The sequence below is a fragment of the Malaya genurostris genome, chromosome 2 (assembly GCF_030247185.1).
Source record: "Malaya genurostris strain Urasoe2022 chromosome 2, Malgen_1.1, whole genome shotgun sequence".
Classification (NCBI taxonomy): Eukaryota; Metazoa; Arthropoda; class Insecta; order Diptera; family Culicidae; genus Malaya; species Malaya genurostris.
Genome location: NC_080571.1, coordinates 125,716,191 through 125,732,677, shown reverse-complemented (window position 1 = coordinate 125,732,677; position 16,487 = coordinate 125,716,191). Strand labels below are relative to the sequence as shown.

General features: G+C 37.8%; 1 protein-coding gene across 7 annotated transcripts in view; it reads right to left on the bottom strand.

Moving 5' to 3' along the window:
* LOC131432685 (monocarboxylate transporter 2) overlaps window positions 1-16,487 on the bottom strand; it is a 60,204-nt gene extending 43,717 nt beyond the window's left edge. For 3 of the 7 annotated variants that reach the window (XM_058599116.1, XM_058599115.1, XM_058599121.1), the window contains exon 1: window positions 3,716-3,894. Coding sequence is in view for 2 of the 7 variants with exons in the window: in XM_058599114.1 (XP_058455097.1) it covers window positions 15,531-15,617 (87 nt within the window). In the remaining 5 variants the exon portion in view is untranslated. Of the gene's footprint in view, window positions 1-3,462; window positions 3,670-3,715; window positions 3,948-15,530 lie in introns of those variants that run through there. The other 4 variants (XM_058599114.1, XM_058599120.1, XM_058599118.1 and 1 more) reach the window with 3 other exon arrangements.

Here is a 16,487-nt window from a genome sequence, read left to right as displayed (position 1 = left end):
AATACAGCACACATTGAAATATGGTAAACCTGAGGATAAAAAACAGTACGCAGCATTTGGGTCGAAATTACAGTACAATACTGTAAAATACAGTACGGATACAAACGTTATACATAATACTAGCCGAGTTATCGTATGTTCGAACCTCAACCTAGAATTTATATTTTTCCAGTAAAATGATTTGCGGTGACGAGGTTTATCTATTCTAATCTCACCTTTAGGATCAATGGATTGAACAGAGACAGCAAATCTCATTCTAACTTATGGTTTTAGTATATGAGATGAATAACAGAGCTGAGAAGAATACCGTAACCCTAGATCTGTAAAATATTATTTTCTGTAAATTCAGTAGTCAGCAATGAATGCCAAAACGTTCCTTAACCACATAAAAATTATTTAAATTTCAGTAAAATAGTTAATTAACTTCGTTATTGGCTAACCAAAACAGGTCCGCTGAAAAAATTATACGACTTGAGAAGGGCAAGTGTTCAACCAGTCTGCGATACCGATTCAAGCAAAGACTTTCGGCCAATTGATCAACATATCTTAGGACATTACAACTTCTTAGGAAACAACTTGGCAGCCGAAACCATTAAACGGTTTGAAACATCGCGTTGAAACTTGTCGCCGAAAAGTCTGTGCTGAATCTTACTAAGGACGTTCGCAAGAAGGTGCGCCAGTTAGTCTACAATCTATAGATAGCAAATGTTAAGAATACTAATCTGTTGTGTTAGTCTAATATTAAAAGTATATCCAATAAAAATTAAACATCTAATATTTCTGTAATACTTCTACTGAAAACAAGGTGTCCTTTGTCTTTAAACTTATACTTCCTCCGGCACTTTTGGAGCCAGCCATGATGAGCGAATGAATATAAAAAAAAACTTCAATACTCCATTCCCTAAACCACCTACTTCTTCATTTAACAACTGTAATTAATAACAACGTTTTTAGGTTGATTTAAAAGAAAGCCAACAGCTGGTTATGCATTAAGAACCATGGATTTGAATTGAATAACGCAAACGTGCACACTTAAAACCGATTCTCGAGCTCAGTATAGTAAAATGTCGAGACAGACCAGCAACGTACAATTTTGCTGATTGCTTAGTAATAAATATCATGTATTCCGACATTTGTTTGGTAGATTTACTGATTTTTCGCCAACATGCATCTTTTTACCGAGTGATTGACAATTATCCCGAAATACCGAATGTGGCTAGACAACTGTTATTTACGTTTTACATTTTCGCTAGGCACTACGCAGTTATTTTCTAACGAAAAATTTCGGATAACTTTTCCGGTAATCATTAGAGAAAAAAAAACAGAATTAGTCCAAATAGAAGACGTGAGAATCAACGATTTATCCAGTAAGTGTAATAACTACAAATTATTGTTGATTATTTTTAGAGAGCTTCTTCCTCATCCTGTCTAAATGAATGTTTACAAATAAAAAAAAACGAATTATTTATTCACTTTCAATTGCTGAAGACTCAGTAATTTATAAAGTTCGCTTTGTTGCTTTTGACGAACATTCAGTAAAGATTATTCCGAACAGACAGTAAAATTTTTGCTGGCGATTTCGGTAATAACTGACGTTTGTCAAATTTGAGATACCCGAGACTAAGTTATTTTATCTTTGATCGATATGATCACTAAGTACTCGGTAGTGCCATTCTCGGCATTTATTTTGCTGAGATTCAGCGAAAAAAGTGTGTACGCGCACGCATTTTGCAATTTTGACGAACTAAGTCTAATAGGAACCTTCTTAGAAAAAAAGTTCAACGTTGGTCTTTCGTTGATCCAATACGTTGTATCGTTGGTCCAATCATACGTTTAACGGGAGGGTAACACGGGACCTTCGTTTGCCGACCATTGAGCCGAGCGCCATTTCTTTCGTTCAACAAATCAGACAGACTGAGATCCATTGTTGAGGCATTCTTTCTATCAGAAGATAACACCCAATTTCCACACTATTTTTGAAAGAGTAAAAACAACAACAAACCGCTCCTGAAAACTTAACGATTAAACGCTATTCGCACTATTCCGGGACCATCCGGGACGGTTTTTTTCCCTCATCCGCGATGACTGAGCTGCAGGCGTGTGCATGTATTGGAATCCTGGATCCGGGATAAGATCCATTTGGCTGCCGCCGATATTCCTCGCCGAGTTTTTTGCACCGTCGGCGCCGGAAAAAACTCGGCGAGGAATATCGGTTGCAACCAAATGGATTCCAATACATGCACACGCCGGCAGCTCAGTCATCGCCGATGAGGAAAAAAACGTCCCAGATAGTCCCGGATGGTCCCGTCCCGGTTGTCCCGGAATAGTGCGAATAGGCTTATATTTCGTGCAGTATGCCGTTCAGCAGACGTTCAACGACCAACAAATATAATCGCTTGCTGAGTGGGAATTTATTGCGATTATATTCTCATGTTCTTTTATGAGAGAAGCAAAAGTATTGTTGGATTTTCAATATGAACATTGTGCAAAAGTGTATTATTACTGTTGCTGCCAAATTCAATCGTTACTGGTGCGAACAAGAAACTCGATTCGTCCGAAAACTTGGTAGAATGTTTCAATAATCGCTACCTTTATTTCAATGTCATCGGTCATCGAGACGCTTAACAGTAAAGTATAAAAGTTATTTCAATACAAATGTAATAGGATCTACGAAGAGTTGCGGTATGCATTTGCATTTTTACCTTGTCAGCGAATAACTTCAGATTAATTGTATGCGTACTGAATTGCACCGACTGCAGGTACTACTACCATCCTATAGGACGACCTTATAATACTTTACATCGTGATTTAGTACACTCCCTACTCGTGTGATAAGATAGGTAAGTACATGTGTATCGTTAGTGAATAATGAAATAACAATGCACATCACAAAATATAGGATCGAAAACTGTGCCGCTACATATTTCAATCCTCGTCATGGAATACGATTTTGTCTCATTCTCATTCGAAATTTGCTATTATTCTTATTCGGATGCTCTGACAAAGACCTTGCTGAGATTGGTCTACGAAATAAAACAGCTGTTTCAAGTTGCGGTATGTGTTCGTTACTGTGATATGACGACAGCGAGGAAACACATTTAACATGAAGCAGTGTCTAAGTATAGCTAGGCGTTCCTGAGCCCGCGCTCCGTAATGCGTATGTATATGGCTTCTGTTTCGTATTTCAATTTGTTTGTTGGATGGCTTGGGTACACTACATGCAAAACGATTGACTTGGTGTAGATGGATAGTAGTACAAGTTTTTTCGCATTTTATCGACAACCGAGACAATTAGAAAAATACTAAAACTAATATGTTTGTGTTGCTTCTTCATTTGAGCCTGATGGAGACGCCACAAAGATGCGTTTTTTGCAAAATATTTTCATTAGGAAATAAATGCACACATAACTGACTCTTTCATATTATTTTTATTATTTTTTCTGCACACTGAGTCACTCGTACTTGAATCGGTTTTACTCCCCCACGCATTTAATCACTTTCCACTGCACAAAGAATTTCACTTTTGTTCTTCTCTCCCGATTGAATATTTTTTCCTGTGCACTAAACAATTTGATTATCGCGAATTTTCACAACCAAAGAAAATCCAACATTCGTTAATCGAGGTGCTGTTCGTAATTTGATACAACGATCGTGATTAACCGACAATCGACAGTCGCTCACTGGCAGCAAACGATAATTGCATGCTTAAACGTACCTCATTCACCGATGAAACCTTGATAAATATTCAGTTCTGTTCTAACTGCATGATCGGAAAACCTGCGATAACACTTTTGACTTAGCTACTAGTAGAATATACATATATCTCACAGCCTTCACTTTTTGTGCTGATCACGTTGGACCTGCTTGAAAGAACTGCTCGAATGAAACTGAAGCTTCCCGCGAGTCGAGGATAGAAACCATGCACCCACACCGGAACGATTGTATGATCGAAGACTGGGGACTGTTGGTGGTGAGCGAGAGCTCTCAGGAGAATGCCTATGAGTTTATGATCATCGGCAGCGCATACTCGGCACAGGAAAATTTATTTTTCGCGGAAAATTCTACTCATGTGTTCGATTCTTTTTTATCTGTTGTTTGTGTTGCCGTGTACTTTTCTTTAGTATAAGTAGTCGCGCTGTGTTTACCGTTTACCGTGGGCCGATTCTTTCAATCAAGAGAAAAGAAGACTACTCTATTCAATACTTCTTACAATCTCCAGTACTGTGTTGTAGTAATTTTATTTATTTACGTTTTTCTTTTAAAAAATCGAACTGCTCGGTAAATACTTAATATAATATTTTTATTATTTTAAACTTCATTAGTGATTATTACGGTAATAAATAACCATCGAAAACAACAGATGGAATCTAGATCATCGAATCATCGAAAATAATACTTCGCCATAAAGCTTTACGTTCATCGAAATTGAGAATGATAAAGATATATTTTTTCAGCATCCGCTAATTGAATGCACGATTATCGATTTTTTACATTTGTAGCATATCATAATTTTTCGAAAAATATAGAATCGTCCTTTCTACAAAACTTTAGTTAGTAGCATAATTGATGTACATTGCATTTCATACCAACATTCACCACTAAATTTATAGTCTAGCCCACGGTGCGAGACAACTAAGAACACCAGGTGTCATATTTTGTTCACTATTGCAAATCGGATTTTCCGACTATCGCCACTCGAGAAAATTATATCAACTGTGTATGTACGACGGATAAAAATAAAAAGATGAAATGAATATGAATATTTAGCTGTAGTACCAACGGGTGACTTGATAAATAGTAAGAAACGGCTAAGTTCTAGTGATAGCCGTTCGTGCTTTTGCGATTGCTTTTTATCAGCAAACCAAAACTAAAACTGCCACTTCGAAGTATTATCAATTAGTACTCTGAATACACGACGCCCATTTTTATTACAATGCATGGCTACGACTAATTTAGATGCAGATGAATGCAACACAAGTGATTCATTTTATCCAACTTCATAACAATGAAATGATTAAGAACATATCGTCCTAGAGCGACAGCTCATTGAACTTATGCCACAGATAACAAACGTTGAACTTAAGGGGTACACTATAGTAACAGAAGGAAACTGAGGCTCGACCTGTAATGTTAACTAAGAACACTACATCAGATACAATCTTTTTTTCGTTTATTTAATAATAACAAATAGAAGAATGATTTTTAGTAATTTTTTTTCAAAAATTGTGATATGGTTGAAATTTTTCATTTCATGTTTTTGTCGAGGGATCCAACTACTGAAACCTTCCAAGCTCGAAAAATCTGTTACCTAAAGTTCACTTTTTACGTTTCGCCTTCGGCTCATCAGTGCGTCAGCAGTTTATGTTGAACTGCTAACGCCACCTAACGGTTTACCATAAACCGCTGAGCAGACGTAAAGTTAATGCAAAACACTTATTGCACCGAAGTGCATGTCTTTGCATCGCATTTTTTGGACACTTGAGCCCAAATTTTTTTGAACTCCTGCATGTTCCCAGCGGCCTTACCAGTCTTCTTGAAGACCCTCTTTACGATTGCCCAGTAACGTTCGATGGGTCGAAGCTGAGGGCAATTTGGTGGATTGATATGTTGCCCAACGAAATTTATACCCTTTTCCGCAAGCCAATTGAGAGTGACTCTATGTTTTTAACACGTGTATGTGATAGAGAGAAACGCATGTAAAGTTTTCAACGATATTTTACTGGTAATTTGAAGGGGAAAAAGCTTACTTTTACCCCCAAGTTTATGCTAGGTGCACATAACCATTTTCTTAAGTTTACGTTTCGTCTTCGACTCATCAGTGCGTCAGCAGATTATGCTGACGCAAACCCCCGGATCAACATAATCCGCTGAGCAGACGTAAAGTTAATGCTATTTGCAAGACACTTTTTTTGTACACATGAAGTGTAACGTCTAACCTGACGTCTCGAACGAAACAAGTTTCGGCTTACTGGCCGTACAGATTGTGGTAATTTGAAGGGGAAAAAGCTTACTTTTACCCCCAAGTTTATGCTAGGTGCACATAACCATTTTCTTAAGTTTACGTTTCGTCTTCGACTCATCAGTGCGTCAGCAGATTATGCTGACGCAAACCCCCGGATCAACATAATCCGCTGAGCAGACGTAAAGTTAATGCTATTTGCAAGACACTTTTTTTGTACACATGAAGTGTAACGTCTAACCTGACGTCTCGAACGAAACAAGTTTCGGCTTACTGGCCGTACAGATTGTGGTAATTTGAAGGGGAAAAAGCTTACTTTTACCCCCAAGTTTATGCTAGGTGCACATAACCATTTTCTTAAGTTTACGTTTCGTCTTCGACTCATCAGTGCGTCAGCAGATTATGCTGACGCAAACCCCCGGATCAACATAATCCGCTGAGCAGACGTAAAGTTAATGCTATTTGCAAGACACTTTTTTTGTACACATGAAGTGTAACGTCTAACCTGACGTCTCGAACGAAACAAGTTTCGGCTTACTGGCCGTACAGATTGTGGTAATTTGAAGGGGAAAAAGCTTACTTTTACCCCCAAGTTTATGCTAGGTGCACATAACCATTTTCTTAAGTTTACGTTTCGTCTTCGACTCATCAGTGCGTCAGCAGATTATGCTGACGCAAACCCCCGGATCAACATAATCCGCTGAGCAGACGTAAAGTTAATGCTATTTGCAAGACACTTTTTTTGTACACATGAAGTGTAACGTCTAACCTGACGTCTCGAACGAAACAAGTTTCGGCTTACTGGCCGTACAGATTGTGGTAATTTGAAGGGGAAAAAGCTTACTTTTACCCCCAAGTTTATGCTAGGTGCACATAACCATTTTCTTAAGTTTACGTTTCGTCTTCGACTCATCAGTGCGTCAGCAGATTATGCTGACGCAAACCCCCGGATCAACATAATCCGCTGAGCAGACGTAAAGTTAATGCTATTTGCAAGACACTTTTTTTGTACACATGAAGTGTAACGTCTAACCTGACGTCTCGAACGAAACAAGTTTCGGCTTACTGGCCGTACAGATTGTGGTAATTTGAAGGGGAAAAAGCTTACTTTTACCCCCAAGTTTATGCTAGGTGCACATAACCATTTTCTTAAGTTTACGTTTCGTCTTCGACTCATCAGTGCGTCAGCAGATTATGCTGACGCAAACCCCCGGATCAACATAATCCGCTGAGCAGACGTAAAGTTAATGCTATTTGCAAGACACTTTTTTTGTACACATGAAGTGTAACGTCTAACCTGACGTCTCGAACGAAACAAGTTTCGGCTTACTGGCCGTACAGATTGTGGTAATTTGAAGGGGAAAAAGCTTACTTTTACCCCCAAGTTTATGCTAGGTGCACATAACCATTTTCTTAAGTTTACGTTTCGTCTTCGACTCATCAGTGCGTCAGCAGATTATGCTGACGCAAACCCCCGGATCAACATAATCCGCTGAGCAGACGTAAAGTTAATGCTATTTGCAAGACACTTTTTTTGTACACATGAAGTGTAACGTCTAACCTGACGTCTCGAACGAAACAAGTTTCGGCTTACTGGCCGTACAGATTGTGGTAATTTGAAGGGGAAAAAGCTTACTTTTACCCCCAAGTTTATGCTAGGTGCACATAACCATTTTCTTAAGAAAATGGTTATGTGCACCTAGCATAAACTTGGGGGTAAAAGTAAGCTTTTTCCCCTTCAAATTACCACAATCTGTACGGCCAGTAAGCCGAAACTTGTTTCGTTCGAGACGTCAGGTTAGACGTTACACTTCATGTGTACAAAAAAAGTGTCTTGCAAATAGCATTAACTTTACGTCTGCTCAGCGGATTATGTTGATCCGGGGGTTTGCGTCAGCATAATCTGCTGACGCACTGATGAGTCGAAGACGAAACGTAAACTTAAGAAAATGGTTATGTGCACCTAGCATAAACTTGGGGGTAAAAGTAAGCTTTTTCCCCTTCAAATTACCACAATCTGTACGGCCAGTAAGCCGAAACTTGTTTCGTTCGAGACGTCAGGTTAGACGTTACACTTCATGTGTACAAAAAAAGTGTCTTGCAAATAGCATTAACTTTACGTCTGCTCAGCGGATTATGTTGATCCGGGGGTTTGCGTCAGCATAATCTGCTGACGCACTGATGAGTCGAAGACGAAACGTAAACTTAAGAAAATGGTTATGTGCACCTAGCATAAACTTGGGGGTAAAAGTAAGCTTTTTCCCCTTCAAATTACCACAATCTGTACGGCCAGTAAGCCGAAACTTGTTTCGTTCGAGACGTCAGGTTAGACGTTACACTTCATGTGTACAAAAAAAGTGTCTTGCAAATAGCATTAACTTTACGTCTGCTCAGCGGATTATGTTGATCCGGGGGTTTGCGTCAGCATAATCTGCTGACGCACTGATGAGTCGAAGACGAAACGTAAACTTAAGAAAATGGTTATGTGCACCTAGCATAAACTTGGGGGTAAAAGTAAGCTTTTTCCCCTTCAAATTACCACAATCTGTACGGCCAGTAAGCCGAAACTTGTTTCGTTCGAGACGTCAGGTTAGACGTTACACTTCATGTGTACAAAAAAAGTGTCTTGCAAATAGCATTAACTTTACGTCTGCTCAGCGGATTATGTTGATCCGGGGGTTTGCGTCAGCATAATCTGCTGACGCACTGATGAGTCGAAGACGAAACGTAAACTTAAGATATTTTACTGACAACGTTAACATGTTATGAATAAATGCAACCAATAAAAGCATTCTAGTGTTGCAATTTTTATATAGAATGTCAAAACTATTGTTCAAGTAAAAGGAATAATTAAAAAAAAGCTTTAATCCACCTAGTGATGTAATGTAAGTGATTTCATAAATATTACTAAAGGGTTCTTCAGAAAACTTTTCTTTGAATCTTGAATAAGAACATGCATAGCTGCTTTCTCATAAAGAAAAACTAGACAGACACTCTGAAACTCGATTTTTGAACCGAGACTCGGAGTGTCCATTGTCATATACCAGATCAGCACATGTCTGTGTGTGAATGTATGTGTGCATGTAACAAACGTATGCACTCGATTTTCTCGGAGATACCTGGACCGATTTTCATCAACTTAAATTCAAATAATAGGTCCATTGATCCTATAGCCTGCAATTGATGCTGTATATTGAATTTAATCTAGATCCGAATTCTAGCCCGGAGTAACAGATTGATCGACACACTTTCACAAAATTTGGTTTAAATGAAAGCTCTTACAATTCCACAGAACCCTATTTAATTTTATCCGGTTGCGACTTACAATTCCGGAATTACGGACTCATAACTACGAAAATTTCATTTTTTTAACGACACCAATAAATTGAGTAAAATACTTTCAACTACCCGTATAATTCTTCAGTTGTACAGGTATGATTAGTTGATGATCATATACATTGATTTCGGGTACTTTTTTAAATTTTGGTTGTACAGGTGAAGTTACTCCAGAACTACAAGTATGACCCAAATATAATTCAATAGAAGGCAATGGGAACAAAAGACATTTCCTTTGAATCTTGGTAGATCATGCACGAATAAAGTTTTCCGGATAAACTGACGAGATTTGTCAAAGTAACGATGGATAGAGTAATGGGCTTCTTCTGAGTATCTGGGACGCTTTTGAGTCACTTTGAATCTCTAAGAGGGCTACTACAAGGTGATGTTCAATATTGCTCTGGAAGGTGTGATTCGAGGAGCGAGGATCAACCCGAGTGGTACGATCTTCCGAGGGGTCGTATAGCTATTTGGTTTCGCTAATGACGTTAAGATTGTGGCACATATTTTGGAGGATATGATGGAAACATACATCAGACTGAAAGCCGAAGCTAGACGTATCCGATTGCTAAATATGCGTCGAAATCGAAATACATGAGTGGAAGAGAAGATATCGAGGTGGTTAGCGAATTCGTGTATTTGAGCTCACTGGTAACCGCCGATAATGATACCAGCAGAGAAATTCAGAGGCGTATTTTAGGAAGAAATCGTGCGTACTTTTCACTAAGAAAAACCCTTCGATTGAGCTAAACACGTCACCGCGCGAAACCGACCATCTACAAAACGCTCATTAGACCGGTTTTTGTATATGGCCTGGACCAATTTGACAGGGGATCAACGCACTTTAGTGTTTTTCGATAGATAGGTGCTGTGCAGCTTCTATGGCGGAATATGGATGGAAAACGGAACGTGGATACGGTGTATGAACCAAAAATTGCAACAGTTGCTTTGAGAAACACCCATCGTACGTACAACAAAAGTTGGACGATTGCGATGGGCTAGGCATGTCATTAGGGTGCCGGATAGCAACCCAATGATTGTTAGATCTGATCCGGTAGGTACAAGGAAATCGATCAAGCGGTGGGTGATTTACGAAGTATCCGCGCATTGAGTGTCTGGTAAAGCGGCCATGGATCAAGCCACATGGAGACGTTTGCTAGACACAGCAAAATATAACGTCTTAGTACACATATTTTATATGTCAAATATTTGATATTTGTTATCTAATGCTAGGAGAAGTAATGTGGGGAACGAGAGTTGGCATCACTGAGAGTGCGATGCGGTGTCCTGTTGCTGCTCTCAAAACAGTATAATTTTAATGTGTTGTTTGATCCATATAGTTAGGAATTTGGTTGAAATAGTTATTTTGAGTGATAGTGCAGGTGTGACAAGTGTGTGTTTAGTGGTGAGAGTGCTATTTATTGAAAAGTGTTGATTCGCAAAAACTTAAAATGCTCAAGCGGCGGATACTGTGAGTTTGCCGCCCCAAAATTCAACGATGTTAACCTATTAACCGATCGAAGCGCCGTCTGCATGTCATTGTCGGTGTTGTCGGATTTTTGTGAAATGTGTGAAAGTTTACAAGTCGATCGTGTCATTTGGACTGAGGATCTAGGGTTTGTTCTGCAGCGGACCCATTCGCGAGTGTTTTTATTTTATTCATGTTTCATCTCACGTTGCTGACAGCGGAGCGAGCAGTAGAAAAGGGATACTGGTGAGATCGTTCCTTGGATATATTTTGTATTTTGCTTACTTATTATATTGCTCCTGAGTATCGAAAATCAGGTTTTGTCGAGATCATATTGTTTACCAAAACATATCCGGATCTTTTTCCCTCCCTACTAACAAATCTCCTATCCCGTGATACTCGTGGAGATACAGTGGTACCCGCGGTCTCTAAAAACTACGAGTATCGGATCAACATTCCTTCCTTTCCCTCAGTAACACAGCCTTTGGTCGTAGCCAGTGTCGTTATTGATCATTTAATAAAAAGTTACGAGTGAGTGGGTATGTACAGTGAAAATGATTTGCTTCTCCCAAGCTTCATTTCCTTGGTTGATTGTACATTTCCACTCATTCGGTCAATCACGAAGTGCAACTACGTGCGATCTACTTCAGCTCAGCTCTAATGCTAGGAGAAGTAATGTGGAGTTGAGAAAATGAAAAAGATGGTTCATTGATATCAAGTTCTTCTTTACTATACTTTCAACGTAGCAAATAATATAAGAAGTTCACCAAATTTTATTTCTGTCGATTATTTATCAATTAGATGCAATATTTATCAGATCCTAACAAATAATATGAAAAGTTGTATCGATAACTTTAGCATTTTCAATTGACAATTACAATCCAAATAGCAAATCTTTTACACCCTTCGCGTCACTCTACTCTAATTAGGCGTGAAAATATACCGGATATCGTGTTTACTGTGGCTATCAACCTCGATAGCACCGGCCCTTCGCAATAACTCGAAAACATGTCACAATCGCAATGTTGTTCTGTGTCGTGAACTGTTTATGATAACAATGGCACTGTAGTTGGGTAACGGACTGGATGGAACAGAAATGCCAATTGATATGGACAACATATATCGAAGACACGCAAATTCACAGTATCCTTTTTCAGTCTACAGTACACCGCGTTTTGCCAACAGCAGCTCCACAACTGGTTTGACAAACAATATTCACAACACATTGGTAAATTGATGTGTACGTCATCTTTTGCACTCGATAATATTTAATGTTCTTATTGGCAGTAACTGCTGAAATTAGCTCAACCAACATTGGAAAAGTTCCTATCACAAAAAATAACACCAATGTCTGGAATAAGTTGCTATGCTAGGTAAGTTGAGAAGGAATCATCACTGAAATAATAAGGTATATAAAGGTATCAATAATTTTCACAGCGTTATATTTTTGTGGATGCAATATATTCTATTTGTAATACATCGTTCTACACTTCATACACGAACATGCAAGATATTTTTTATAAGTATATGAAAATACGAGGCACAGCTCGGTGAACTTGTGACAGTGAACAAATGCAGTAAAGCGAAAGTTATCCAAGCAGCTAGAGACCGCTTTTACAAACCTAGTAAGAAGGCCCAGCCAGTAAATAATTAACTATCGTTCAAGTCTTGTTTATGATACCAGTTTCATTATAGCAAAGTTACGATCACTGTATCTGCATAAGTAATTTTGCTTTGTTTTACCAGCTGGATGACGACGATTCCGCCTCAAGCCACTCTTAAGAATGTGTGAACTGATCGAGTTATCTAGATACTGATTAAAATTTTATAAATTATCTCAAACAAATTAAAAAAAGGAGTAGGTATATATTATGCTTGACAAAAAAAGATCTAAAAATTTTTATATTTTGCGGTAATAGAGTTTCAGTTTTCAGTTCGAGAGGATCGTTAATCTAATCAGCAATCGACACCAATATATTCATTTGTATTAAACAGTAATTCATCAGTAGCTTCCGCAAATAAAACACTGTTACTGTTCAACTAGTTAATCAGGTAGTCTTTTACAACTAGTTGCCACATTTTTCTGTTAGTGGAATAACTATTGGTATAATAGGTGTGCATTGACTGCTTTTCTATATAATTAAATGTTGTATGTGTTGATAAATTTTATCAATCAATAGTGTTATCAATTTTTAGAAAAAAAATCAATAACTCCCCATTGTTTTTCTAGTTTTGATATATTCACACCTAGTTTTATTTTAACATGTTTTTACCCGTACTTTAACCTTGCGCAAACTCTTCTAAATTGAAGCACAGTTTTCTTGGAATAGAAAGAGTTATGTGTACTACTACTACAATTGAATCAAATTTTTATCACTAGACCAATCAATGTTAAACAATTAATATTTTTCTACCGAATTTCTCAATTTTCCAGAAACTAGCTGTATTTTTGCAACTAAAAAGGCCGTAGGCCGAGCGACATACGTGAAAAAACGCGAGAAATAGAGAATCTCCTCTGGCCTCCGGCTGAAATTCTCTCCAATAAAGAAAACAAACAAACAATCCAGCCTTTGTTTTAACTATTTTGGAGTTGTTTGAAAAGCTTTGGGACTCGTGCCGTCTTTTTATTTTGTCCATGCTGCTTTATTCCATTGAATTGTGCACCTTCTTAGATTGCATCAATATTTCAATTTCACTCCCCCAATCGGTATCGTGAAAGTCAAATCCGCCCTCCGACCTCTCCAAGTGTCAAGCAATGAGCTTCGCAGTTATCATCGATGTTGAGTCATCACCACCATTCAGTTGCTGTCCTACCTGGAATGCACCTTGAACCAGCAGTTCTACATTAAAATCCTTTTCCGCAAGGCTTTCCAAGCAAAATTCACAAACAAAATTCTTGTCCTCAACAGCCCGTGAACACTTCGGTTGTTCATTCAGCCTTGTCTGGACTCTGCTAACACTGAGGCACAAACCCACAATTCCAAACGCAAAATTTCACATCAAACTTTAATTATTTTGAACAAACTGGACGGAAACTCTGCAACTTTGGTTTAATTTGATTTTTTCAATTCGTGAAGCAACAAAAAATTTTAGGTCTTATAATTTCATAAGCTGCTAGGAAATTCCGGAAGAAAAGTGTTAAAATGACAAACCGTTATTTGAAATAACACTGCAGAGCACGTTGCTTCTTGCTTAAAGAAAGATTCTACAATCGCTGTGAAACCCGATTTTTGAACCGAGGTCAGGAAGAATCGACCGTCATATATAATTCGAATCAGTTCATCGAGACTGCTAAATATCTGTGTGTGTATGACCAAAAAGTGCACTGAATTTTCATAAAAATGGCTAGAGTTAGTATTACTAACATAGATTCAAATTTAAAAAAAGGTTTCTATAGACTGCTATTTAATGTTATTCGGATTACACTATCGGTTCCGGAGTTACAAGGTGATTATGGCAAAAAATGGTTGTGACAAAAAAAAAGATGACTGAACCAATTTTTCCAAACTTAGATTCAAATAATAGGCTTTATAACTTCATAAATTATTTATTATTACCGGAAGGTTCCGGAGTTACAGGGTGATATGAGCCAAAAATGACAAAAAATGTGCGCTTGATTTTATCATAGATGGCTGAATCGATTTCCACAAACTCAAATGAAAATGATCTTATAGATTGCTATTAAATTTATTCCGGATCGAACATCCTGTTTCGGAATTACAAGGCTTTACCGATACCCGGTTTCCGGAAGTATCAGAGATAATGGTTAAAACACCAAATTGGAACTAATTTCGATTTCTCAGATCAAAGGATTTTTACATACTTAGATTCAAATGAAAAGCCTTATGATTCCATAGAATGCTTTTGAATCTTATTTGTATCCGACTTCTGGTTCCGGAATTACAGGGAGATGAGTGTTCACAATTTCAAACCGTCATTTTAATCGACTTTATAAAACACGTTCAAAGTCTTCAAAACAGGACTCAAAACTATTACTATTTGAAGATTTTGTTAGTTTAGTAGAGTTGTTAGTTGGTCTATATTAATTCTCATGCAAACATCATTACACCACTAGGTGGGTTACAACAGTTCTATTTTCTTTATTTTTAATCGAGCACTTTAATCATAACGAACATAAAACCATTAAAGAAGTATGAGAAAATTATATTCAATTCTAAATGGAGGCTTTTTCCCTAGATTTCATTTAGGAAATCTGTGCACAAGGTGATACTAGACCAACAATAGTTTGTATTCGTGTAATAGTAGCTACCACTTTTTACTAGGTTTGCATACCATTTATGAAGACAAATCCATACAAAAAAATCCAATGTCATCTGAATGATTCCTTCACCGCAAGCACGATTGAGGATATATTGATTCTTCTTATGGAGTACGTTTGACCTGACATAAAAGTACACAATCTGTATCATCAAATGAATGATTCGACAATGTGGTATTATGGTATTATGGTATTATTCGAAAGACTACTCAGAGAATTGGAACTGATTAGCGTAACGAGAATATGAAATAATAATTACATAACATGCATTAAATATCGAAAAGCAAATACCGATCAGTTTTGTACAACACTACGAAATAACTATAAATAGAAGACGGCCTTAATGGAACAATACGACCTAAGTCTAAACATTCGGCACTTTTTCCCCGGGAAAAATTCTTATGTATATAATAATCCTTTGCATCAGGAACACGAAAAGCTCATTTGCCGCTATAGCATGTGAGCAGAAAATATGAATGAAAGCTCACCAGAAAGCGATCTGCTCGCATCGGGATGATGTCGTCGTCTTCTTGGTCGGGATCGGCTTCATCGTTTTGGCTCGTCGCCTGCCCCATATTATTTCTATATTTTCAACTCACCACACGTTTGCTTCACAAAACTTCATGAACAAAGCTTTTCTAGTATTTTAATTTATGTTGCTTTGCGATATGCACCAGCATTTACCATTTACTATTAGCGACCATCCATGCTGGCGGCATAAAAGCGATCCATCTTGAGCAAAACGATATCCTCTTTTGAATAATATAAGCTGGAACGTCCTACCGTATACTTGGCAGCGTTTATAAGAAAACGCTTGAAAAACTAATGCAAGGATATTCCGACACTAATACATTCACACACACCACCCATTTTTTTGTTTTGCATCACGCAGTAAAATCGATAGGAGCTCGAATGATTGAAAGCTTTTCCTGGTGATATTGAAGGTGTCATCCATGTAGCCTACATTCTGGATATTATTTTTGCACACTGCATCACTTTGACACTACAGAATGTAAATTATTTGCATTTGTTGATGGCACGAAAAACATTCTCAGGCATTGAGCAAACCATTGAACCAATCAATTATTTAACCGATGTGTTAATCAAACTTTTTACGTAACACTGTGATTGCGGATAGACTTTCATTAATTTTGAGTTTTTTAATTGAACTAATCATTTGCAAAATACTCAAAACACTACCATCACTTATCACAACTCCTTGAAGAAGTATATTCACAATACATGCTGACGAAATTCACTTTCTCTACTATGCGTCTCTTCTCTAATAAGCTTTACGATTAAAACAGTATAGTAAGTGACTATGCTTCGTACACCAATGTAAGAAAAACATACGTTTGTTTCGTCAGGTTTTGTCTTTACTTAGTGTTTTGCCACTGCACTGCACCTGGTTTTGACGTTTCTGCCTTTGCAATGGCTCGATCTGC